The sequence below is a fragment of the Crocodylus siamensis genome, chromosome 5, assembly GCF_052110815.1.
Source record: "Crocodylus siamensis isolate JL-2025a chromosome 5, ASM5211081v1, whole genome shotgun sequence".
Taxonomy (NCBI): Eukaryota; Metazoa; Chordata; order Crocodylia; family Crocodylidae; genus Crocodylus; species Crocodylus siamensis.
Window position 1 is genome coordinate 27,433,743 of NC_143399.1, and position 26,518 is coordinate 27,460,260.

Consider the following 26,518-nt stretch of genomic DNA (forward strand, 5'->3'; position numbering starts at 1 on the left):
GGTCTCTTCAAGTCTGGACTAAAGCAGAGTATTCCTCCTTGGTGGTGGTTCCAGTCCTCCATCCTTCATAGGTCTTCCTTTTAAGACACAGGAGGTGCGCCAGTTCCCTGGAGAGCCAAGGGGGTTGCTGTGCCCTTTTGCTGCCTTTCCTCTGAGACGGGATGGACTTCGCTTGCGCATCCAGGATTGCTCCCTTGAGGAGCAACCACTCGTCCTGAACTCCCCTCTCCATCGGGTTGTGGCCTTTTAGGGCCTCTCTGACAAGCCTCCCTAGCTTGTCAAAGTCAGCTTTCCTGAAGTCGAGGACTTCTGTACAACTGACTGACTTGCCAGCTTTATGGCAGATGGTGAAGGTGATCAGTTCATGATCACTGTCACCCAGCTTCCCTTCGATTGTTAGGTTGCCAATTAGGTCATCCCCAATTGCCAGTACAAGGTCGAGCAGCGCTTTACCTCTTGTCAGCCCGTAGACTTCCTGCGTCAGATAGAGGTCGTCCACGCGAGAGAAAGCTTTGCGTCACTCAGACTTGGCCAAGCAGTCCTCCCACGAGATGTCTGGGTAGTTAAAGTCTCCCATGACAACCATACACTGGGATTGTGCAGCTTCAGCCAATTCCCTGGTGAACTCCTGGTCGAGATCCTGACTCTGGGTAGGGGTTCTGTAGTAGACCCCCACCATATTATCCCCTGCGCCATGTTCCCCACAGATTTTAACCCAGAGGGTCTCAAGTCATCCACCGTGGGTGCCAATGTCAGCTTGCAGGGACACGTAGCATTTCTTGACATAGAGAGCTATGCCCCCGCCCCTTTTGTCCACTCGATCCCTCCTGTACAGGGTATAGCCATCTATACCCGTGGTCCAGCCATAGGTGGAGTCCCACCAGGTCTCCATTATCCAAATGACATCGTAGTTATTTGCATTTAGGAGAACAAGTTCCTCCTGTTTATTCCCCAGGCTCCTGGCATTTGTGTGTAGACACGCAAGTGTGCCCTTGGGGGCTCTTGCCTTGCCCACAGATTGTACCAGGGCTGGGGCAAGGGTGGGCTCTCTTAAGTGCCTTGGCCCGCTGGCTTTGCAAGGGTTGCTCAGTGGGCCAGCAATGGCGGTAGTCCCTCCGTCCCCCAACAGGTTTAGTTTAAAGCCTGGTGGAGTAAGTCAGGCAGTCTGGCTGAGAAGAGTGTCCTCCCCAACAGAGAGAGGTGGAGGTCATCTCTTCCCAACAGCTCGCTGCCTCTCTCTCCAAAGAGTGGACTGTGCTCATGGCTTCCCCGATGACACCAGGGCTGCAGTCTTTGGTTGACTATGTGGATCCTCCTCTCCCTCCTCAGCTCATAGCCCGAGGCTGGGAGGATCAAAGGAAACACCACCTGTGCCCCCAGACCTTTTCACCCCTCACCCAAATCCCTGAAGCACCTCATGACCCAGCTAGGAGCACTCCGAGCCATGTCATTGGTGCCCACATGGATGAGAAGCATGGGATAGCAGTCTGTGGGCTGGAGGAGTTTAGGGATATTCTCCGCAATGTCATGGATGCGGACCCCTGGGAAGCAGCAAACTTCCCAAGCTAAGGGGTCGGGGCAGCAGATTGCCCCCTCAGCCCCCTCAGGATGGAGTCTCCCATGACAAACACTTTGCGTTTTGTCTCGGGGAGAGTGGGGACAGTAGCTAGTGTCCTCTGTGTTGCCTGCGGGAGCTGGCGACTCAGCAGGCTCTGCTGGAGCTGCAAGAGGCTCATACCTGTTGCAAAGCTCCAGTGGGGCAGGGGCCTTGGTACAATGGGCCCTGGAGCCCTTGACTACCTTGGTCCATCCCCGTGGCTGGACAGAAGGGGAGGTCCCCAGGTCCTTCCTTGTCCTGGAGGGAGACCGTGATCTACCCTCCGCCCCCCGGGGGAGAAGGGCCTGGCAGTAGGAGTCTATCTCCTGCTCACAGTCCCTGATGGCACGCAGTCTCTGGACTGCAGCCTGGAGCTCCTCCAGCTGGCACGCCAGAGACCCTAGTAGGGAGCAGACCCCACAAGGGGAGGTGGCCATGCTCCCAGGCCCGAAAAAGGGACAGGCAGCCCCCACAGACGAAAGCCAAAGCCTCTCAAGTCAGATGTCTGATTTGAGATTCCCAGTGCAAGTTTTATTCTCCCAGCAGTCAAGGCATATGCTCAAGAGGAGGGCAGAGAAAGTGCTTCAAGGACATCCTCAAGGCCAACTTGAAAAAAATGCAACATCAACATCAACTGGGGCGGACTATGACCCAGGACTGCCCCAAATGGACAAAGAATCTGATGCAAGGATCTCAGTACTTTGAAACCTTACAATGACAACAACATCTTTTGTTGCTGGTTCACCCCTTCCTGGTGTGGTGCCCCTTTCCCTCATTTCCCCCTCCCCTGGTTTCACCACCTCAGTCTTGTCACTCCCTTTCTTTTGCTTATGCTTTCTTTGTCTTGCTAAATTAAACTGACAGGCCTGTAACAAGATAGCCACCAGGCTCAGGTGCAGGCAATGCCTGATGATGACGCAGGAGGAAGAAGTGGAGGGTCAGATGACCCAGAACACCCTGTATAAGCTTAAGCCTCCAGCTGGGAGAGAGCAGTCTGGCCGTGGAAGCCCAGACTGCAATGAGAGGACTCATGAGGGAGCCCTGAGTGAAGGGAAGCTGAGGATCTGCACAGGAAGCAAGCTAAGTACCCCGGGCATTTTCTGTTTTGTTTTCTTTCTACTTGAAGCCCACCACCAAGGGGGGTGTGGTGAACCCCATGTGTAGACATTTGTTTAAGACAGAATGATGCTGGTATTTTGTATTCGTAATTTTTCCCTGGAGGACCAGATTGTGGCTGAAGGAGAGGCAGAGACCACTGAAAGGGGATGACTGGGGACACCCTGAACATCAAATTCAATTGTGTGGACAGAGGATAAGGACTAGAGCAAATTCTGTGGCTGAATGAGGGTGAGCCTGCCCAGACTATAAGACAAGAGGGTGGCAGGGGATAACAGGACCCATGGCCCCTAGCTGCCTACATAGCCAATATTGCAAGGCCTGGAACCTGGGGTTGCAGGGTGCGACCAAAGATGGGTCAGGAACTTGCAGCCCTGAATAGTGGGACCCAAGTTAGAGGGCTCAGCTAAAACACAAGTGGGATAAGGCCAGGAGGAGCCAGAGACCAGACATAGGCCCACTTCTTCAAAGAGTGCCTTGCCATCTGTGCAGCCTCCTCTACTAAGTTTTACATCAAGATGGGGCAGAGGAGATTACTGAATGAGGGAGAGAGACCAGAGGGTGCTGGCACTAGTAAACAACATTTTAAAGGTGGGTACCTTGTAGTGGCCCCTGTAAGTGGCCTATAGTTGCAGACCAAATCAAAAACCTAGAACCACCCACATTGCAGGAAAACATGCTCAAGCTGAAACAGTCTGTCGATCCTGGATGGGCCTTCTCAGCCATCTTCAGGCTCACAGATAAGACGGTCATAGAAGACACTTATCCTGGACCATGAGAGATTGTTGATGATGATTGCTAAACAAGTAAAAATACAGCAACAAATTTTGCAAAGCAGTCTTAAAGTGTTATTTGTTATGGTGAACTGAGACAAATGAGGATAGTAGGAAATAAACTTTATTTCAGGTTAAGCAACCTATCGAGAACATAATTTGGACATCCCGATGTGGGGGCAGGGAGGAAGAATAGCGTACCTTTTTTTTTGAAAAAGAGAGAGCCAGTGGCAATTTGTGCAAAGGAGGTTTTAAAAAGCATCTAATGATGGCACAACATACTTGTAAGTGGAGGGGTCTAGTCAGTTTACAGAGACGGACAGGTACAGTTTGCCCTACCAACTAACCTAACAGATGAAGCAGAATGCCTGCAGTTCACAAGCATCACCATTATGGAGTAGTGAAATATTTGAAGACCACTGAAATAAGTGCTGATAGCTGCAGACCATCTTCCCTCCCAAACCACAACTGGAAGAGGAGAACACAACTTGAAGAGTGTATATTTTTCTGTTGAAGAATGCAGCGATTTCTCTTCAGAAATACGAAATAATCAATAGAACATTTGTCAAAAAGTTGGCCTGTTTGGGGACACCTTCCATGGGAGCATATTTCAAAGACAAGGTTAACTTTTGGTGATTTTAATATGGAAAATGACTGTCCACTAAAGGACTCTGTAGTTTTTAGGCAGTTACAGGTCCATTTTACATGCACTTCCTTAATCCATATTCCATGAACAGTCTGGTTTTACAAGCCATGACAATGCATTAGGGGAAAAAAACCCTGATTTTACTTAACAACTCCTGTGAGGCATGTGGTCAAGTAAGTGTAGTTCAAATCAATAAGGCAATACTATGAAATATTTAGTGCCTACCTGAGAGTTTTTGTGTTTTGTTTTCTAGGGGCTTGGGGCGGGGGGGAGGGCTGCACATGCTGGGTGTGGATGGCTGGTGCAGCTGGGAAGAAATCAAGTATTTGCATTAATCCCTCACATAGCTTTTACTCCTAAGCAAAGCAGATCCCATGGAAGTCAGAATCTTCTCTGATTCCATTGGAATCCTTCACCTTTGCACACAAACTTTGCTGAAAACAATAATAAACATTGTAAGCGGTACTTACTGATCTAACACTCCAGTTTCTCTGCTTCAACTCCTGCAGGATTGTTACTGGGTTCACCACCCACTAAATCTTCAGGTAAATCTCCTGTAACACCTGGTGAAACAAATGGAAATTGCTCTGCATAATTATGAGCAAAGTTTTGGTTGCTTAAAGGAAAAATCAGTGTACAAAAATTCGGTCTACATCATGAAAATGTTTGAGAACTCTTACTTCTAACAGCAGCTTCTTGATATTGGTTGTCTTTAAGCTATTTAGACTATCAAGTACATAAGTTATATCTGCTTTGTCAATGAAACTATTATCTTCAACTAGAGATAAATATCTTGAGGAGTTCACCAACCCATTTAACTTTGCCAGTGGGGAAGAGTACTCTTCATGGGATGCTCTCAGCTAGGAGCCTCTAACAAGTATGTCAGAGAACTGCACAGAAAATGTTTACTGTATGCAATTGAAACTGCTGACATTAAATGGGCACCGCAAAACTAATTTTTTTCTAAATTTAGCTACCTTTTTTAAGTCTCACAGAGATTAACAAAACAGTTTGCATTTAACTTTTTAGATTTTACACAGATTTGAGTATTTGAACATAATTTTCTGATTCTAACATATGGGAAGAGTGTATTTTTTTTCATGCTCACCTGACTTAGTAACTGCTTACCAAGTATGCTGAAAGAAAATTAAAAAGAAAACCCATCATCTTTGCAACGAGCATAAGTATGAAGTATTTGGACACAAAAGGACTATGTTTGAAAAGTTTAGAGCTGAATAAAAAGAAGTGAAGGCCAAAATGAAAGTTACAATAAAGCTATGGTCACTATAATTTTATTATGTCCTGCAATCACAATGCATACAGAAATTTTTGTTAAACTATTGCTGTTTGTGTGTGATGAGTATGTGGCAAATGTGAGTCTAACTCTAGAACACTCACCTGTGCAACTTTTACTGAGGCAAGTAATCTTTAGTCATTAAACATCTACCATTAAGTGTTTTGTGTTAGTATAAAATAACATATTGGTTTATATATACATGAGTATGTAACGTATGATTAAAATCATAGAAAATTAGGGTTGGAAAGGACCTCAAGAGGTCATCTAGTTCAACCCCTTGCTCAAAGCAGGACCATCCCCAACCAGATCATCCCACCCAAGGCTTTGTCTAGCCAAGTCTTAAAAACTTCCAAGAATGGAGAGTCCACAACCTCTCTAGGTAACCTGTCCCAGCGCTTTATTACCCTCCTAGTGAGAATGTTCTTCCTAACATCTAACCTAAACTTCCCATGCTGCAACTTGACACCACTGCTTCTTGTTTTAGCATCTGTCACCACTGAGAACAGTCCAACTCCATCCTCTTTGAAATCACCCTTCAGGAAGTTGAAGGCTGGTATTAATTCCCCTGTGTCTTCTCTTCTTTAGACTAAATAAGCCCAGTTCCCTCAGCCTCTCCTCAGAAGTCATGTGCCTCAGCCCCAGAACCATTTTTGTTGCCTTCTTCTGGACTGTCTCCAATTTGTCCACATCCTTTCTGTAGTGGGGGACCCAAAACTGAACACAGTACTCCAGATGTGGCCTCACCAGTGCTGAATAGAGAAGAATAACCATTAGCCTTCTTTGCAGCACGGTCACACTATTCACTCATATTGAGCTTACTAGCCAATTGCCCGTCAAGAAAGATGGGGGTGGGGAACAGGAGGGGATGGAGCCCAGCTATCCAACCAGTTTCCTATCTACCTTACCATTCCTTCATCCAGCCTGTACTTCCCTAGCATGCTTACGAGAATGTTGTAGGAGACATATCAAAATCCTAGCTAAAATTAAGGTATATCATGTCCACTGGTCTCCCTGTGTCCACAGAGCCAGTCATCTCATCATGAAAGGCAATCAGGTTGGCCAGGGATGCCTTGCCCATAATGAATCCATGCTACCTGTTTCTAATCACCTTCTTTCCCTCCAAGTGCTTAGAAATGAATTCCCTGAGAACCTGCTTCATGGTTTTTTCCAGGGCCTTGGGTGAAGCTGACTGATTTGTAGCTTCCCAGATCTTTCTTCTTCCCTTTCTTAAAGATGGATTCTATATTTCCCCTTTTCTGATTGTCTGGGATCTCTCCCAATCACTACAAGTTTTCAGAGATAATGGCCAGTGGCTCTCCATTCGCATCACAAAACAAGTTTTTCTAGTTTAGTCATCCAGACCAAAGAGATATATTGATCAACAGGCATAATTCTTGATTCCTTGGGAAACAAACATAACTTACAAGGTACACTACCATAGATATTCAGAATATCTACCACTGACATCCATGTTTCAACAAATAACAGAGCAATGCAAGTGTGCATACTTTTATTTTTCAGATACACTGTATGTACATGTCAGTAAGGCAGGTCTCTGTTCAGAGTTTGCCTAAGTTTGGGAATTTTGCACATGCATGCAAGTGACAGGTGTGTGTGGGAATATAACACTGCCAGGCTACACACCAATCACTCCATTCCAATAAGACCCAGAGAGTAGTGATGGGCAACTCTTCTTTCCCTGTAAATATGGACTCCCACAGAATCTTGTCCCCTTCTCGTATGGTCTCTGTTGCCAAGAATGTGCTAAAAACACTCTGTAGCATACATCAGCAGGGGATCAAACTTTCTGGCAAGCATGTTACAAATTAGCCCTTTACCCTCTCCATGCGCCACACCAATCCCCTTTCCTTGCCCCATCTGCTGCTCTTCTTTCTGCTCCCTGACCAATTTGTTCCTTTTCCTTCTAGCTCCTGCTCTATCTGCCACTGTGCTGCCTGCCTCCTGATCTCTGCCACATGCCACACAGAGGCTGCCCATGTCACTTGTGGCACCCATGCTACAAGTTGGCCACCCTTGGCATAGCTGTTTTGCTAGTAATGCTAGCAATATCTTCTCAATGATATCACAGTGCCTATGGATCAGCAACTAGATGCAAATGAGTTGGTTAGATGAAGCAAGACCAGCGTGATTATCATTGGACTGGGGAAATTATTTGAATTTGGGATAATACTGTTTCCTGCCTTTGGCATCCTTCACCATAGTTAAGACACTACAAAGCTTGGGGGTTCAGATTCATCAACCAAAAGGCCTTGTCTACATGATAAACCCAGCGTACCTGGAAGCAGCACTCTCAAGTATGCTATGCTGCTCTGTATAGGCTGTCTCCTAAACTGGGAACCTGGGACTTCAGGAAACCTAATTAGCACTGCTGTGTGACAATGTCAGTTAGCCAACTCACCACACTATGGGGATAACTACTTCTACTTGAGGTGGCATCCCGCATGGAGCACTATGATATGCCTGAAGACATCACAGAGCAGAGAAAGTTTACAGTATAGACACGGCCACAGCAAGTAGCAGCTGTGGCAAAAAAAGCACATTCTTGTGCCACCAGCTTACTGAGAAAGCCCACTTTGTGGAAAGCGGGGAAACAAAGTGGAGGCTCCTGCTTGCAGAGACTGCAACAGAGGTGATGCCATCCATCACCTACCCTGGAAATCCTCAATAGGAGACTGGATGGTCACCTCGCTGGGGTTGCCTGACCCCCGTTTGGTGCAGGGGGCTGGACCCGATGATCTTCCAAGGTCCCTTCCCATACAATCTAGGAATTTCCACAATTTTACAAACCTCGTTAACACTAACACATTTGAAATTTCAGGGCATAAATTTCAGCAGATAAATACAATGAAGATTATGAGGTGGTCAAGCTGCTAATGTAACGGCAGGACAGGAGAGAAAAATACTTGTCCAAAACAAACTTTGCCCTAGGAGTGCCGCCTGGGTGATACTGCCTGATAGGGGTGTGCGCAGTGTGTGTGTGTGGGGAGGGGGCACCGTGGAGCTGTTGGGACTGCGGCGGCTGGGGGTGCAGGAAGCTGTGTGAGGGGCAGTGGGGCACGGTGACAGCGCTGTGCAGTGAAGCACTGTGGAGGACGGGGGTGCAGGGGGCTCGGTGTGGGTCACTGTGAAGGGGCTCGGGGTGCAGAGGACAGTGGGGCGCTGTGGAGGACGGGGGCGCGGGGCGCGCGCCCAGGGGAAGACGGCGGCGCAGGGGCTCTCTGGGGACCCCGGAGGGTCAGGGCGCAGGGTCCGTGTGAGGGGCGGCGGGAGCCGCGTGCGGGGCGCCGTGGCGGGCAGGGCTGTGCGACGGACACAGACGCCGCGGGGTGCGGCGCGGCCCGGGGCAGCCGCATCCCGGCGGTCGGCGCAGCACGGGGGAGGCGCCTCCCCGGCCGTCATTTCCGCCGTGTGTGCGCGGGGGAGGGGGGCCGAGCGCTCTCCTCCTCCTCCTCCTCCTCCGCGGCGGCCGGAGACACAGCGCCCAGCGCGGGGTGAGGGGAGCGCGCCGCCGCCGCCGAGCCAGCCGCAGCACCCGCGGGCCGCGCCGCCTCGCAGCCCGGCCCGGCCCGGCCATGGGGAACGCCGCCACCGCCAAAAAGGGCAACGAGATCGAGAGCGGTGAGCGAACCGCGAGCGTGGGGGGAGCGCGCAGCCCCCGGCCGGGCACAGGCCCCGCGGCCTAGCGCCCGCAGCCCCGACCCCCGCGCCGCGCCGCGCCTCGCCGCGCCGCGCAGGCCGCCCCCCTCCCGCTGTCCGGCGGCCTGCTCCGCGCCGCGCGGTGCCGCCCCTGCATCCCGCCGCAGCCTCGCGCCCCGCCCGGCCGCGGGCAGGTGCTTGGCCCTGCGGGAGGCCGGGGCAGGTGCGCGGTGCCCGGCCCGGAGCAAGCAGCCGCCTGCCTTCCCGCCCGGGGCTCCCCGGCCGCGTGGCGCACCCCGCCTCTGCCCCGGGGAGCGGAGCAGCGTGTCCTGGCGGCGCCGGCTTCATCCGCGGCTGCTCCCCGGGAGCGCGGAGGCGCCAGGCTGGAGCCGGGTCTCCTCGCTGCCGCTTCACAACTTCGCGATGAAGTTTGGGGCGGGTGCACGGAGCGGCGGAGGCGGGCCAGGCGTCGTCCCGTGCACTCCGGAGTCTCCCGGCGGCTCACCTGCCTCGCGCGGCACCGTGTGAACGGGCAGGACTCTGAGCGCCGTCGCTTCCCCCCTGCCCTCCCCGGGCTCTGCCGTTTCTTTTCAACGCCCTGCTCACCTGGCTCCTTCCCCCGCACACGCAGGCTTTGTTCACTGCCCTGAGGCTGCCTGGCCTGTCCAGCTGCAGGATGGAGGCCTTGCCTGGAGAGGTTAAACCTTCTCACATTCATTATTGGGTTTTACAACTTTTTTTGTTTTAATTAGATCGAGCTCACTTGCACTCTTTGTGCTGATAAACATCAGGTACAGGCATTTTTCTGAAGCTCTTCAAAGACATTGGAATCGAGGGCTATGGCAGGAATCTTGATGTTTGTTTGCATCAGTTCAGTAGATTAATGGGAATAATAAAGATTTGCATTAATCCCTGGTTCATGGCAGGCTTGAGTCACATAAGCAGTGGACCTCGGTGCATTTGCTATGTAACCCTTTCAAGAGGAAAGGCAAGTGAAAGTGTGACAGAGTGCAGTACTCGGATTTCAAACGTATTAGCATATTTAACACTAGGAATCTTTTGAGTGACTTAACTTTCATGATTATGGAAGGAAGTTAACTCTTGCTTGCCTACAACTGTGCAAGCCCTGGATTCAGTTGCATATAATAAATTAAAATGTTTCTACATAGTAAGTACACAGGTATTGGAAGGGGAAAACATTGCGTAACAAACTTTCTGAGTAAAGTAACGTGATAGACATTTGTCATCCATTTCTGGTCTGAATTGTCATTCTGCACCTGCCCCCAGCCTTTTCCTGTGTACCAATCATGCATAATTTGTATAATCTATTCCAAATTTTTAAACACTTGGTTTTGAATAAATTAGTTGCGTGACAGTAGAAAATAACCTGTCGTGACTGGGCAATAATATGTCCTTGATTACAGTTCACAGTATTGTGAAAATCAAGGTCATGATAAAGTTCGTGAAAGAACAATAAACGGTAACTGGGCTCACGCTGATAACTGTAGTTGCTTTTTCGTATCATGTAATTTGAGAACTTCACTATATGTAGTTAATGGTCTACGCAGTAAAACCCTAATCACCTAAATATGACTTGGATTTGTTGTTTTTTCTGATTCAGTTAGTCTGTAAGGTACTCGTCTACCCTAACTTCAGACTAAGGTTATTAACAGATATCATCCTTAACATCAGATCAGCTGGGCCAGGGTGCATCTCAGTGTAGTTGATCTGCTTCACTGTGTGGTGCAGACATTGCCTCTTCCGAGCTGTGGGGCAGCAGCATGTTAAGCGTGCCTGTGAAACCCCTGCCAGGGGATTCCTGAGGCAGACCTCTGGAAACCCAGGCAGGTGCTTCAGGGCCCTGATCTTGTAGGGACTGTAAGAGAGCGCTGGCAGCTTTGGGCTCCTTGCACTCCTGCCATAAAACAAACAGCCATCCATTGTCACACAGCAGCACAGATGTTTACCACCTATTGCCAAAGCCACAATTTGGGGCATCTGTGGTGTGACAAGAGGCATGGGTGTCTGCTTGGGCTTTGTGCCTCCATAGAAATGTTTGCAGTCCTTGTGCCACCATAACCTAACATGGTGTGCTTGATGTTTTCTTTAGCTTTTTGTCTTTATTATTTACTCAAGTTATTGGTTATAATGCAGTTAAGTATAATAGTAAAATAAATAGTTACATATTACCCTAAATAGTAAAATGAAATGCACAGTCTTAATTTTTTATCTGAAAGACTCAAAGTGAACAAAATCACAATGTCAGTATTCAGCTTATTTCAGTGTGCTGTGTAAGTTACTTTTTGGCAGTCAAATTTTAAGTTAGTTGTGAATTCATGCAAGATGTACACAGAAGTGTAATGTAACTTACTTTAATGTGCAATTTAGGTTTTTAGTTCTCTTTCCTTGCATGCCTCTCTTCCAGCTTTTCATAATATATAGTAAACTTAGGCTGAATGGGAGAAAATCAGAAATTATGTGTATTGGGGTATGAGACTTTAAAAAAAAAAAAAAAGCATACAGTCCTGACTCTCTAACATTAGGAAGAGATGTTGCATTTGTTCTGGGGGAAGTTGTGCCTATGTTTGTCCCAGAACAGAAAAGTCCCATGATTTGCTTGTATAACACATCCTTCCAGTCGAGTTTTAGTGGGCAGCTGAATGCACTGCCACTTTTCAGCCATTGATTCAATGATGCAGTCCCAGGCCAACTTGTCAAACATACTTGCATACTTGGCCACTTCCTGGGAGAAACTTAGCACTTCTGAGACCATGAACCTTCTTAGGGTTTCTCCTGGGTCAACAGATCTGGTTACCTGAACATATTCTGTCCTGCAATAAAATGTTTTTTCCTAGGACAAATGACACATCTGTTTGTAGCCTAAGCTGGTTTAAGTGGGTAGATCCTATTGGATTTAATGGGCCTGTGGTATAAAAGTCTGCAAGTGCTCAGCAGCTTCCACAATAAGACCATTGGTCATTGTAACTTACACGCAGAGTGGGTCACAAGATGGTGTAAACCATGCAAACTTGAACTTCCTTAAAAGCATCTCTAAATTTAGCTCTTTGTCCTCGTACATTTAACAGTCTGTTTTCATTCTGTGTCAGTCATTTAATTCATTTCATTCTATGTCTGTCTGCTTTTTCTGTAGCTGCATGACCCCTCCCCCCCAACTAGGTACCTGAGAAAGTTTGACCCTCTATATAAATAAAGCAGATTTAGTGCTATACAAAATGTTACATGTAACAAGTTAGCAAGAATCTGTGGGAATGTGTATTAATTTGTAGCTATATGTGAAGGAAATGAGGGTATAAATACTAGCTTTAATAACATGAATTTTTTCATGAGTGTAGTTGTACTGGGTGCAGTTTATGACTTTACCAATATTTCTGTGTTTAAAAAGACAAGAAAAATTGCTTTACTCTTGAATAAATCTGTTGTACTGGACTTCATAATGAGTTTTACATAAAACAAATTTTTAACGTTATCTTGGCAGTCTAATAAATATTAGTACGGCGATTATACTGCCTGCAATTTTTACAATCGATATTTTCTTTCTGCAGATCCCCAGCTGCTCAGTGCTTTTCAGTAACACCTAGTTCTGCTTCCTTGTCCATTTAAGTCTGTAAAGTAGAACACGTGTGCAGTTACAAAGTAAATTTAGTTTAGAAATTGGTTTTTAATCTGTTTCTCAACATCTTCACTCAGGAGAAAAGGTTGCGGTTTTCAGTCTCAATATATATTTTTTTAATTTAAGAGAACATTTCTGGTGATACAAAGAATACTTAGTAAACTGGATTAGAGAACCATAGTTGGAATATTTCTACTATCCGATTGAAAGGCATATATACTTCTGTTCTTTCCAAATTATTTTGAAGCGGTTCAATTTTAACTTCTTAGTGTTAGGGTTTTGTTGCTTTTTATGGTGGTGTAACATGGAATTCTTTTTTCTTAACAACCAGTGTGTACATTTTTGAGATCAGGTGTAGTTTAGTTTTAATTCTGAATATATCTCTTCCTGTCTGAGGATCATATGGTCTGGTAGGACTTTTATTATCTCTAACTTAGTGATCCTCTGCTAGCTAAATGAATTCACTTGGGGTGCTTGTAGCCAAAAAGCCCCCCAAAAACAGTGCTTTATTTTAAACTTTGTATGTTCCTGTGCGTGCCCTAGAACAGGGGTGGGCAATTAGTTTGGGCGGGGGGCCGCTTACCCAGTTTTGGCAAGCTGTCGAGGGCTTCATGGGTAGCCCCATGCCTTGACAGGTGCTCCTCCCCCAGTTACCATCTTGGGACTGATGTCTTGGGCCAGCACTGGTGCGGCGCAAAGTGGGGCACAGGCTGGCAGGGGTCTGTGGAGCTGGGCTGGGCTGCACCAGCAGGGAGAAGCAGGGAGCTGGCCTGGCTCCATAGAGCCCCTGCTGGCCACGCTCCTGCCACCCTGCTCTGGGCCTACTGGTGGTGGCTGCAGGACACAGGTGCAGGCCCCGTGCTCCTGCTGGCTCCTCGTCCACTCACTCCCAGTGCCCCCCAGCCCTGCAGTACAGGCAGGGGGCAGCGCACAGGCCCGACCCCCTGCTCGATGGCAGGGAAGAAGCTGGTGTGGGGCCCAGGGAAAAGTGGCTCCTCACCCACCCCATGGCCGCCAGCACTCCCTGCTGCAGGTGCTCGCAGCCCACGTGGTGCTGTCTGGAGCAGGCACAGGCAGCCCCACGCGGGCTGCAAGCAGCTACACTGTGAGGCACCACTTCTCCCCACACTCAGCACTAGCTTGTAACCCAGCCCTGCTACCAGCCTGGGCCCCATGCTGGCTCCGGGCTCACCCGGCAGGGCTGTGCGCAGCGGCAGCAGCTGTGGCACCCCTGCTTGCTGCGCTGGGCAGTGTTGGCTGCTGCCGCCCGTCCAGAGCTCGCACGCTGGGCAGCCCACAGGCGGCAGTGGCAAACACTGCCCGGCATGGCAAGCAGCGGGGGCCGCAGGAGCTGTCACCATGTGCAGCCCCGATGGGTGAGCCCAGTGCTGGCACGGGGCCCAGGCTGGCAGTGGGGATGGGTTACAAGCTGGTGCTGAGCATGGGGGAGTATGGAGGGAAAAGCAGCCCCTTGCCTGCCTTGTGCCCAGTGCCCCGTGCTGCAGCCACTCACAGCCAGCATGGGGCTGCCTGTGGCTGCTCAGGACAGCCCTGTGCGGGCTATGAGTGGCTGCAGCAGGGAGCCTGGGCCACGGGGCAGGGTGAGGCCGCTTTCCTCTGTGCCAGGAACAAGCAGGGAAGGAGCCTGGGGAAAAACGGCCCCTCCCCTGCCCTGTGGCTGGCGTTGCCTGCTGCAGCCGCTCACAACCTGCGCAGGGCTATACGGAGCAGGCACAGGCAGCCCGAGGTGGGCTGTGTATGGCTGAAACATGGGGTGCCGGCCATGGGGCAGGTGAGGGGCCGCTTTTCCCCGCCACGCTTAGCTTTTCCCCAGGGTCTTCCCCCTTCCCTGCAGTTACGGCACCAGGGCAGCCATGTGGTTCTAGGCCAGAAGCCCCTGCTGGGGCTTTCAACTGGAGGGGCAGGGCCAGGCAATCCCTGCTCTTGTGGGAGCCCATTGGGCTTCCCCTGGGTTCTACTGCCCTTGGTTCCTGTCACTTTTGACAGGAACCAAGGGCAGATAAATAAATAATAATTCATTAATAATTCATTTTCTAATTATTTTAGGGGCTCTGTGGGCTGCACAGAATGGCCTCACGGGCCACATTTTGCCCAGCCCTGCCCTAGAAGAGGCAGTGCCTTAGTTCAACCCAGCTCATCAATGTCAGCAAAGATCAGGTGCTTCTAGTGGGGCTTTTTTGGCACTCTTATCTAATAGCTGATGGAATCAGCTTTAGCTAAAAGCAGCAAAAAGACCCACTGAAGCACCCAATCTTTACAGGCACTGCAGACCCAGACTGACATAACGTGTTGCTGCTTCTGGTAAAGTGTGTTTTTGTTTGGTGCATTTTTTTGTTTTTTTTAAATGTCTGCAAGCAGCCTTGGTGTTTATACTTTATATCTGTTGTTCAACTTTCCCATCCAAACTGTAGCCCCTACTATATCTGTTAAATAAGGGTTTTCTGGTCAATCCCTCACACTTTTTCATTCCTTTTAATTGCTTTTTAAATACTGTTTATTTGAAAGGTGCTCGATAGGCAAATGCTATGCTGCCATCCCGCCCTGCCTGCCCTGCCAGGATGTCTCAACCTCTTTTGAACACACTGTCTGAAGGGAGAGGATAGTTACTCATTCCTTGTGTCTTTTCAGTATTTTGTCTTTCCACTGAGATTGTTGACACTGCTAAATTATATTAGTAGGTCTTGTAATGTAGATATTTGCCCATTAAGAACCTAACAGAGACCCCTGGTTAACTTCCCATAGTCTCTGAATAGCTACTGAATGATATAAAGCTCTGTCACTACTGACCTTGGGCAGATTAAAATCAGCAAACCAGCAGTGAAAAGCTCTGTATCCCTTACTAATTCCAAGCTGTCCAGTCCCTTGTCTCACTTCCACGGACCCTAAGTTTGAGGTTTATGGTTTGATTATGATTTGTTCCATTGTTTTTAAACAGTGAGTTTATTATACTTTTCTACTTTGAAAGTGATAACTTCTGAAATCTTATTTAGGCATTTTAAAATCATCAGCTCTAGGAGAGAGACCATAGGAAACACTTAAAAAAAACCAAACCAACCCTTGTATTCCCATGATGCTTGAATGTTTATGGACTCTAAACAGCCAACTTAAAGCTGTTTTCCTTATGTTCTGTGCTCACAGTGTGCCTGTTGTTGATTTGGTTGGATTTTAGTCATGTTTTTAGCAATTAGTTCCAGTTGCTTGCTGAGATAACATTTAAAAATATCTTTGGTAAAATCATTCTATTATCATCCCAACACTACTGTCTCTATTACTTCAAAAGGGACGTTTAAGTGAGCACTCAGTTAGTTTGTTTGAGAGGTGTGGGAAATCATGCATAATGCCAGTTGAGGGTGCATCTATCTCTAGGCTGCGATATTTATTATATTTTGATTTAATTAAAAGAACCTTGTTCACAGTTCAAATATACTAGCAGTGATTTAAAGTAATTTATAGAATAAGTAGTCACTCAGCTGCCTGCCATGTTCAGTCTTTAATGTTTTGAGGGTCCATCCTATTTTGTTGAGTATATAACTACTGCCCTAACTCCCTCAACTAAGTCTCTTAAACCTGAGTTAAGCCTAGCCTGGATGTGACTGTTTCCATAGCAAAGCCCTGTCTATGGTGCTGTGCCCCTGCTGTTTCAGAACTAGCATGTGTGTATTTTCTCACTTGATGGCACTATGCTGCCATTGTTTCATTCTTACCCATTCATTCACCTGCCCATTAACACTCTCAAAAATGTCAGGGTCAAAAATCATGGATATGGTTTACAGAGTTATAGCATTTTGTATTTTTGAAGACATGACATTGATCCTTTAGGTAGGTCTGTGTGTTTCTAGATGGCACAATTAATCCATGTCATTGGCACCTGAGTTAAGCCTACCCTAGATGTGACTATATTTCCATAGTAAAATCCTATCTGTGTTGCTTTGCCCTTATTGTTTCAGAGCTGTGTACTTCATTCTTTGTATGGAGACACTCCAGGATTTTTTCCCAATTAGTTGCCTCAGTTTTAGGAGAACATTGGAGCAGTTTTTGCCATTCTCTTTACCGACAGGCAGGCAAACTGCAGTTGATATTAAAGTGCAGCTCAGTTTCTAATCTGTCTTCAGCCATGTAAACTATACAGGATTAAAGCATTTACCTTGGACTAGAGGTCTTTTCCTAGTTTTTGAGCAGGTATTTGAGCTGAAAGCTTGATAAGAGTAACTTGGATTAACTCAGGCAGGTAGACACATTCATTAAAGTCTCATTTTTAGTACAGACTTAACTTGGTTTTCTTCTTGCTGTGGTCAGTTTTCATACTATGAAGTAGCAATCACTCTGAATTTTTGGGGCAGACTCTCTCAAAACTATTGATGCATGTAGTTACCATAAGCGTACTGGAAAGAAAATATGTAACTCTGTGCAGTCCATCAATTCAAGCATTTTATGTGTAGCTAAACCTAGGAAAGAGATACACTGGTATGTATCAGTTCATAATGGATTAGCACTGATAAAAGGAAAATTGGCATCAGCAATCAGCTTTTTTTGACCGGTAGCCGATAATGTCACTGATAAATGTCACGTGTACAGTCGCAGCACATATGTGGCCAGAAATGCAGCCTGGCAGCATGGAGAGCAGCGTCAGGCCTGTAAATCTGGGGTGGGGGGAGGGGCAGATGGAGGCCTCCATGGTGAGGGAGGGAATTGGGCCGGGGACAGGTACTGCCCAGCTGGGACAGGGTGGGGTATGGGACAGAGCCATGGGCAACTTGTCCAGGGAGTGGAGGTGGCTCCCCACAGCTGCATGGACCCTCAGGGGAGGCATGGGGGCATGTGCCCCACGGATATGTGTGGAAAGTGAGGGCAGGCTGCAGGCTCGGGTCCAGGGGCTGTGCTAGGACTGTGGTCGGGGCAGGTGGTGGCTGCGCTTTGAGGGTGGGGGTATGGGATGGGTTATAGCCACCCAAAAATTCACTAGCTCTCCCATAGCCCCCCTCCCAGCACCGCTGCCACCCACCTCACCACCGCCTGCCCCGAGTGCAGCTCCAGCCCAATCCTACCCCGCACCAGGAAGAGGCTGGCTCAGCCCCTGGTCCTGAGCCTGCCCTCACCCCATGCACCCTGCCTCTCCCAGGGATGTGTGCAGCAGTGGGAAGCCACCTCTGTCCCCTGGACAAGCCACCTGTGGCTGTGTCCCACGTGCTGCCCTGGCTTGGCAGTGCTTGCCCCAGCCCCACTCCCTCCCTCACCCCGGGAGCCTCCATCTGCACCCCTCCACGTGCCTTCCCCCTTCCCCCCCATTCAAAGACTTACCAACCACACGCTACTCTCCAAGCGACATGGGTGGCTAATAATTGGCCATTGATATCAGCCCAAAAAATGTTTATCAGTGCACCCCTATAGGAAAGGTCAAAATTTTAAAAGAATGCACTTTTATTGCCACGCAGATCTGTAAAGGAATAATCTTGCAATCATTTTGAATGACTTTGGTTTATTTGTTGCTTTTAATTCATTGTAGTTTCTCCCTTGCTAGATATCTGGGATATACCTAAATAAAACAATTAGTGAAATTTTCTTTATTAAATTGCTTCCAATTGCCTCCAGAGTCAACAGGTGATGCCAGTGTATGTGTGAGCATAGAGCAACTCGGTGGATTGTGCTGTTATGAATCTTGATAACTTCAAGATGATTGCATTTCTTAGTACTACCAAATGGAGAGCCAGTGATAGTGCAAGATATGATGGTACAACATGTGGTTGTATTAAATTACCATGGGTTGACTAAGCACATAATTAGTTACAGATTAAATTTTCAATGTATATTGAACAGTCTTAAAGTTAATCTGTGATACAGTATTCTGCCAGCATAACTTCACTGGCTCTGGGGAGTGAAGGACTGTACAGTCTGTCTGGTAACTTGTAAGATTATGCATTGGTCTTATTATCAGACTTTCTTGTACTGTTATAGTACTGCAATGTTTAACCATAAGACACCGAGAGTTATGGTTTATTTCTGCTTCAGCAAGCCCATGCTAAATTACTGCACTTGCTATTAACACTGAGCAAGAAATGTATACCTTCTGGTACTAAAGAAGGGTAGAAGAAAAATCTGGAGGCTTGGAACTGTTGTAATTGACACCGAAGAATGAAACTTTAGATTCAGACATGGATAGATTGTTATTTTGCCTGGTTGCTGTTCTCTCTTCTGACAGATAATTTGGAAATTATTTGATTAACAGCTCAGATGTGCAGGTGAATGGATAAATTGTACTATTACTGTGATTTTTGATTAATGTGATACTGGCAGTTTGAATTCCTTGTCTATCTTACAGTGTCTATCTAACAGAATAGCAAGTAACAAGTTTAATGTGGTTTACACTTTAATTGTTAAATATTTTTATCATATAATGTTTCATAGTTGTTTCATGGTTGGTAGGGTCAGAAGGGACCTGAGCAGTTCATCAAGTCTGACCCCCTGCCATGGTAGGAAAAAGTACTGGGGTCAAACAACCGCAGCATGGTGTTTGTCTAGCCTCCTCTTAAAGATCACCAGGGTAGGAACCAGCACCACTTCTCTTGGGAGTTGGTTTCAGATCCTAGCCGCCCTGATTGTGAAGTAGCGCCTCCTGATATCTAGTCTGAATCTACCCTCTGCCAGCTTGTGACCATTATTCCTGGTCACTCCTGGCAGTGCTCAGGGGAACAGGGACTCCCCCAGTGCCTGCTGGTCCCCTCTGACTAGTTCGTAACAGGCCACTAGATTCCCCCTCCTCCTTCTCTTGTGGAGGCTGAACAGGTTCAGGTCCCGTAGCCTCTTCTCATAGGGCTGCCCTGCTGCCCCCTGATCATGTGAGTGGCCCTCCTCTGGACCCTCTCCATGTTGTCCACATCCCTCTTGAAGTGTGGCACCCAGAACTGGACGCAGTACTGCAGCTGCGGCCTGACCGGTGCCACATAGAGGGGGAGGATCACCTCCCTGGACCTGCTTGAGATGCATCTGTGGGTGCATGACAAGGTGCGGTTGGCCTTTCTGACTGCATTCCCGCACTGCCGGCCCATGTTCTTTTTTGGCATTAATGATGACTCCAAGATCCTTTTCTGCCTCTGCACTGACGAGAAGGGAGTTCCCCAGCCTGTAGTTATGGTGCTGATTGTTCCTCCCCAGGTGCATCACCTTGCACTTGTCAGTGTTGAAACCTATCCTGTTCTCATCCGCCCACCCCTGTAACCTGTCTAGGTCTGATTGCAGGCTATTCCTCCCTTATAGCATGCCCACGTCCCCCCACATCTTAGTGTCATTAGCAAATTTGAACAGGGTGCTATTTACCCCCTCGTCCAAGTCACTGATGAAGATGTTGAACAGTGCAGGCCTGAGGTCTGAGCCCTGTGGAACCCCACTGCTCACATCCCTTCAGGTCGAAAATGACCCATCCACCACCATTCTCTGGGTGCGGCCCTCCAGCCAGTTGGCGACCCATTTGACTGTGTAGGTGTAGACAACACAGTCCCCTAGTTTTTTAATGAGAACAGGGTGAGAGACAGTGTCGAAGGCCTTCCGAAAGTCCAGAAAGACTACATCCACTGCTACCCCTGCATTTAAGGATTTTGTGACCTGGTCATAGAAGGCCACCAGGTTGGTCTGACAGGACCTGCCTCTAATGAACCAGTGTTGGTTGCCCCTAAGCATAATCTCCCCCGCTGGTCCCTCGTGGACATGCACCAGGATAATTCTCTCAAAAAGCTTGCCCAGGATCAAGGTAAGACTAACTGGCCTATGGTTTCCTGGGTCCTCCTTCCTTCCTTTTTTTAAAAATGGGAAATACACGTTGGCCCTCTTCTAGTCCTCTGGCACCACACCAGAGCATCACGAGTGCTTGTAAAGCCGTGCCAGGGGTCCCGCAATGACCTCAGCTAATTCCCTCAGCACTCTGGGGTGGAGATCATCAGGACCAGCTGATTTAAATACGTCAAATATGTTACTGTATAAGGGATAATAAGATCCAACTTAATCTTGGTGATGTATCTATCTTTAAACAAGGTGAAAGTTTCCATACATATAAGCAACATGCAGGCATTTCAGCATTTATTGAAGCCTCAGTCATTATAGTACATAGATGTTTTAACCATGTAACTCCAATTGTCTGAAAACAGATTGGAAGGAGGAAGGGAAAAGGTAGCAATTTGTAAGTTGCCTTTCACAATGTGCCATTATGGAAAAAGTCTACTTTTATTGATTTACAGAAGTCCTGTGTAGTTGGCTGGTGTTTTAAAGTTTCAGCTTTTAGTCATGCAGCAGCATTTATATGGGCAGATCATTTATAGGGGTACCAGCAAGGAGCTTTGCTGAAATTGTGCTTAAAGGTTTAAGATCACAGTTTTGGGCCTCTTAGCTTATAAATGAGGGACAGAATAGACCATAATGTAGTGCTTTCCAACCTTGCAATCTACTGTCAGACCTGATGTTATGCATGTTCACAAAGTCTGTGCTCCAAAAAACCACTCATTTGCTGTAAACTGAATTTCAAAGTGAAATAATTTGACACACAAGTCAGGGGTTGGCAGCCAATGGCTGATGGGCTGGGTCTGGCCTGCAGAGCAGGGGCTTTACCAGTGAGGGGATTTGCCCATGCCTCATGGTGTTGCACTGTGGTTGGGCATTTCATCCCTGCTGTACTGTAGCTGGGCAGTACAAAAGGTGGCAAAGAAAAGCAACAGTGGCCAGATTCTAGTGCTGGCCTACCTTTGATCTAAGCTCAGTCATCCTGACCTGCCACCTGAAAACACTGCAGACCCTGGTATGATTTTGTAGTACAATTTAATGTCCTATACACATAACAAATTGCAAAACAAGAGTTTGAGTTCCATGAATCTAGATCACTTTTGTATGTCACAAGTAGGGGTGCACCGATAAACATTTTGGGGGCCAATACCAATAGCCAGTTTTTAAGGAGGCATATTGGCCAATACTGATCCAATTTTTCTGATACAGCTGAGTTCAGCTGGTATGTCTGTTGGGGTAAAAGGGGAGGGAAAGGAAAGGGGCTTGGCGTGGGGGTAGATCAATGCTCCCCTCACTGAGGGAGGAGTGGAGCTGGGGTGGGAGTTACCCAGCTGGGGTTCGTCCAGGGGAAGGGTGGAACAGCTCCTGCCACTGTGCGCCACTTGTCCAGCAGCTCCTGCTGCTGCTCCCACTGCTTGTCTGGGAGGGCACAAGAGAAGGGGGGGTGTCCCTTGACCTGTGCAGGGTGGGCAGCACTGGGAGGGGACTGAGGTGGGGGAGGGCTGCAGCAGTAGTGGCATCCACCCTTTCTGAGCGCAGCGCAGCCCCTGGCCCCAGCCCGCCCCACCCCACGCAGATCTGGGGGCACACACTTCCATCCCAAGTGACGCACAGCAGCAGAAGCCCCCTTCCCGCACCCCCCCGGATGAGCCACGGTTCCATCCCACACCCGCCCTGGCTAAGCAGCGCCTGCCCCACTCCCTCCCTCACTGTGTTGATCTGCCCCCCATATTCCTTCCCCTTCCACCACACCAGACTTACCAGCTGCACACAGCTCTCCACGCTGCCAGGCTGTGATCCATGCCATCTACGTGTTGCGCTGCGACTGCGCGCCTGCACAGGCATTTATTGGCCAAGTTATTGGTCACTTCAGGTTGATTTCTGATGTATACAATTTTCTTTGTATCGGTGCCGATTTGATATTAGACTGAGATATCGGTGCACCTCTAGTTACAAGGTGACTGGAAGGTTCATTCTGGATAATCCCAGATCTCTTTCATGCCAAATTCACAAAAATGACTACCCCCTACCCTAATTGTCCGTCTCATTATCCAGTTTGTTTGGTATTTATCAAATGGGCACATTTGACTTATGAAAGTGCACATAAATATTGATGTACAAAAATATAAGGTGTGCCAGCTGCCTGAACAACCCTCAGCAGGATAGGCACAGTTATTCTGAGTGGCTCCTAAAGCACATATTTTTCCTATTTGTTCATTTAGGTTGACATTACAAATAATTTAATAAGACACTGACAAGGAAAATTTACATTGTGTTTCTAACTTTGCTTGTGAAAACAAGGTTTTCTGTGAATGCTGGAAGATGGAAATTGTGTCATGTTGTTACCAGCTTCGGGAATAATATTGCATATGACCTTTTAATCTTTTCTAATTCTGAAAATTGTCTTTTGTATGTAGAACTGATGGCTTATCCTCACTATTTCCAAACAATAAATACATGGTTTAGATCAAGCCAGTACTGACTGAAATTCGTTATCACCTGTAGGCTGTTGTGAGACATAAGAAAGGTATTGGAAGTTTTAGCTTAGACTGTATTGCAAAGCCACTGCTAGGTTTAAATTAAACTTGTTAAATAATATATTTTTTTTGGCAAAGTAGTTCATGTACCAATGAAAATCCTGATTGATAGATATTAAAAAAAAAAAAAAAATCCAGAACTTTTCTTCAATATTAAGAGCTACACTGTGACCCCTTATTACCTGCTCTGCAGGAAAGAAAGCTAACTGCAAAAACAGAAAAAAAGCCCCTTTTCCTCTAATGCCTTTTAGTTATGGTAATTGTAGGTGTTGCTTGAAACAAATTGGTCAGACAGTTTTTTTTAAACATGTAATTTACTAAAAGATTGTTTCCTATTAAAATCATTCAGTTTTCAGAAGCTAAGTTAATCAAACAATTAGTTTCATCTGTACATTTTTGTCAAAGTTGTTTCCCTCTAAAGCAGTGTTTTTAGATGTTTAACATAATATAATTTCTTGATTAATAAATCTGCTAAATAACTTACAGTAAAAACATAGTTGGGCCAAAACATTGCCAGGTTATTCAGCTTGCAGATAATGCTGTTGTGATACAGAAATTCAATTACATATTTAAAAAGGTAGTGGTGGACCTAACTTTTGATATGTGAAAAACAACTTTTATGTAAGGTATAATATTGTTGCAGTTTTTAATTGGAAAAAAGGTTTGTGCTAAGATCAGTTCCTGATTTTTCTGGCACATTAGCAATATAGCAAGGCGTACAGGGTATTGCTATTTTTGAGGTTTTTCTCAAGGGGATTCTAATTTATTCTTTCATTACAGGGAGTGTCTGATGTCCCTGATGCTCCCACTTCCTTGATCAAGGAAGTGGGAAGTGTGGTATCTGAAACTTGCAGATGTAAAAGCCTGAAAACTTTGCTAATTTGAGGATCTCTCCTAGAGCAGGAGCTGGCAATCTATGGTCTGTGGGCTAGATCTGATTAGTGAGACCTTTGGATTCAGCTGCAGACTTGAGGCCTTGGTGGTATTCAGTGTTGGGGGCCACTTTTGGTAGGCATTGTCCCCGTGAACCAAGCCGAATAAGATGGCTATGCAGGCCAGTTAAAGGGAGGGAAACATTCAGAGTATCTGCACCAGATATAAAAACTTTTACCTAAAGCAGGTCACTGTCAGTTTTATTTGTGTCTAACAGTTGCTTCATTTTTACTTTGCTTTTCTTCTGTTGGCTAACTTTCAAAAGTCCATGGCAATCAACAGGACAAAAGGTTTTTATAGTACATAATTTAAAATATTGTTGGTGATAGTCTAACTGATGAATAAAAATGGGTGTGCTGTTTGGTGAATTCCTGTTCAGACTCTGAAAACATGACCTGAAATTATTCACATTAGTAATTGTTTAAACAGATCTGTTGAAGTCCCCTGGGTATTTTTATTATTGTTGTTTTTATTTTGATAAGGGTGATATCCTTTTGTAATTCTTTGCTGGAATGCCCTGAAAAAAGATTTTGCTTGGAAATCTTTTTTTTTAGACGAAATAGTGCACTCGGGCTTATTATGAGAAGGATGGGGGTGGGGAGAAATTCTAAACAAGTGGAAAGGGAAACGTTGAAGAGATTAAAATGGCTTTTAAATACTAGTCATAACGCCCAGTACTTCCTCTGCTGCCTCATTCAGGCACAGACTACTTTCCTTGCCAAACTTAACTGCCTTCTACGTGACCCCCCCCGAGTATCTTCTTGTTTCTGTCCCAAGTATCTTCCCCCCCCCCACTGTTTCCATTGGTCTCCACAGACCCAGAGACAATGGATACCATTTCCTCCATAACTGAAAAGATTTCACAATTATATAAGTGCGGTTTAGGCATATTACTTACGAGAAAATAGGCAAAATCAAGACTTTTGGAGGTAGACAGATCCCTAAATAGTAAGGAATTATGTGTACCTATGACAGCGGCAGTGGACAGTAGACCTGTGTGAAGCAGCTAGTATTCGCTTCAGATTCGGCCGATTCAGGGGACCATGATTTGATTCGGTGATTCAAATCACTGTCCCAGATCGATTCAGCTGCTGCCAAATCTCTGAGTCAAACAGGCCCCATCCCACACCCATTCTCCCAGCCCCATCAGTGGCTATCCCACCCAGCCCCAGCGTCCCAGCACTCACCGGCTGCTGACGGGCAGGGGTAATCCTCACTGCCCAGTGCACTGCATGGGGGGGGGCTCTGCCATGAGCCCCCAGAAGCCCTGACAGCCATTGCAGCAGCCAGTGAGTGTGGGGCTTTTTTTTTAAGCTGGGGCCGGCAGGGCAGCCATTGACGGGGTAGGAGAGTGCTCGGGTGGTACTCAGGGTGGCTGGGGGAGCAGGCAGGGGATGGGACCTGGCAGGGGTCTCCCCCATGGTCCCCTCCCCCCTCCAGCCCCCACCCCCTACTTACCAGCACAGAGCCTGGGTCCAGCTGCCTGCCCAAATCTTTTCTGAATCGATTTGGAGGCTTTGAAGTGATTTGGAGCTTTTTATTGGTCTCATTCAAATCAGGCTGAATCTCCCCTGAATCTAATCGGCACCCAAAGCTTCGCACAGCCCTAGTGGACATGGCTCAAGGCCTGGATTCAAGTTCCCAGCAATGCTATAATTTTCCTCTGATCGTGAGGAAATCATAGCCTTTCTCTATGCCTCCATTTGCCATCAGTCCAATGAAAAAAGACAAGATTTTGATTTTTCTTTTCTTTTTTTTGGGCTGTAGGATATGTGTATGGGCACCTTGCTGGAAATCGGGGCCTCTGGATACCATTAAATAAAAAGAAATAAAAATATCGTAGAATTTTGTTAAACTGGGGGCACTTTAAGAGGACTTAAATATGGCACTTACGTCATGCCAAATAATTCCTTTTACCAATTAGGTTCCATAAATTTTACAGTCTTATTACCAGGAAATTTCTATTACTTGGATCTCCCTCTCCCGCAATCTTTTAATGTATAGCTTTTCTTCCTGGCATCAACCAAAATCGAATGTTGAATTTCTACCATAGATGCAGAGAGGGGAGGGGATGAGGGATGGGGATGGGAAAAGGGAAGTTTCATAAAAGCTGGGTAATCCCTGTGCTGTTTGGTAGTTGAAATTATGCGTGTTAAGAATTTTTTGGTCAAGGTTGCTATACAAATCCAAAGGTCTGTAGCTGTTGGGAGCAGGAAGACTATTTTATTTCTGACAAAGTGCTGCTTAGATTTATTTCCACATAAAAGATGGACTGATATGTAGCAGATTACTAGCTCTGAGTCGTTATTCCCCAGAAATCCAAAATCTGGGAAATACTATGCGTAAATATGGCACTACACCTAAATAGAGTATAGCAGGGCTGTCTAATTTCTAGACAGTGTGAGACCACGTAACGGGCAAGCTGTGAGGGCTGCCTTTTGCCCAGCTGTACATGGCGACTGACTCATTATGTTTTTTAGTAATTTACTTGTGAAATATTGGTGTGAATGCACTTGTGTTTTCTTCCCCACTCTTATACTTCCCTT

At 46.9% G+C, this 26,518-nt stretch overlaps 1 protein-coding gene and 1 long non-coding RNA gene across 3 annotated transcripts in view; one reads left to right on the plus strand and one right to left on the minus strand.

The window, feature by feature from the left end:
* Nucleotides 1-1,236: 1,236 nt before the first annotated feature.
* On the minus strand, nt 1,237-9,520 carry LOC149863625 (uncharacterized). Of its 2 annotated transcripts, XR_016442390.1 has the most exons (4): nt 9,382-9,520; nt 5,241-5,268; nt 4,603-4,695; nt 1,237-3,511 (listed from the first exon to the last, which is right to left on the minus strand). It is a non-coding gene; the product is annotated as an uncharacterized LOC149863625 (long non-coding RNA). The 2 variants fall into 2 exon arrangements; XR_016442389.1 differs by lacking the exon at nt 9,382-9,520 and having other exon boundaries at nt 5,241-8,724.
* PRKACB (protein kinase cAMP-activated catalytic subunit beta) overlaps nt 8,876-26,518 on the plus strand; it is a 127,939-nt gene continuing 110,296 nt past the window's right edge. Inside the window, exon 1 of the mRNA XM_090047823.1 lies at nt 8,876-9,068. Coding sequence (XP_089903949.1) covers nt 9,023-9,068 — 46 coding nt within the window. The 5' untranslated portion in view covers nt 8,876-9,022. The remainder of the gene's footprint in view (nt 9,069-26,518) is intronic.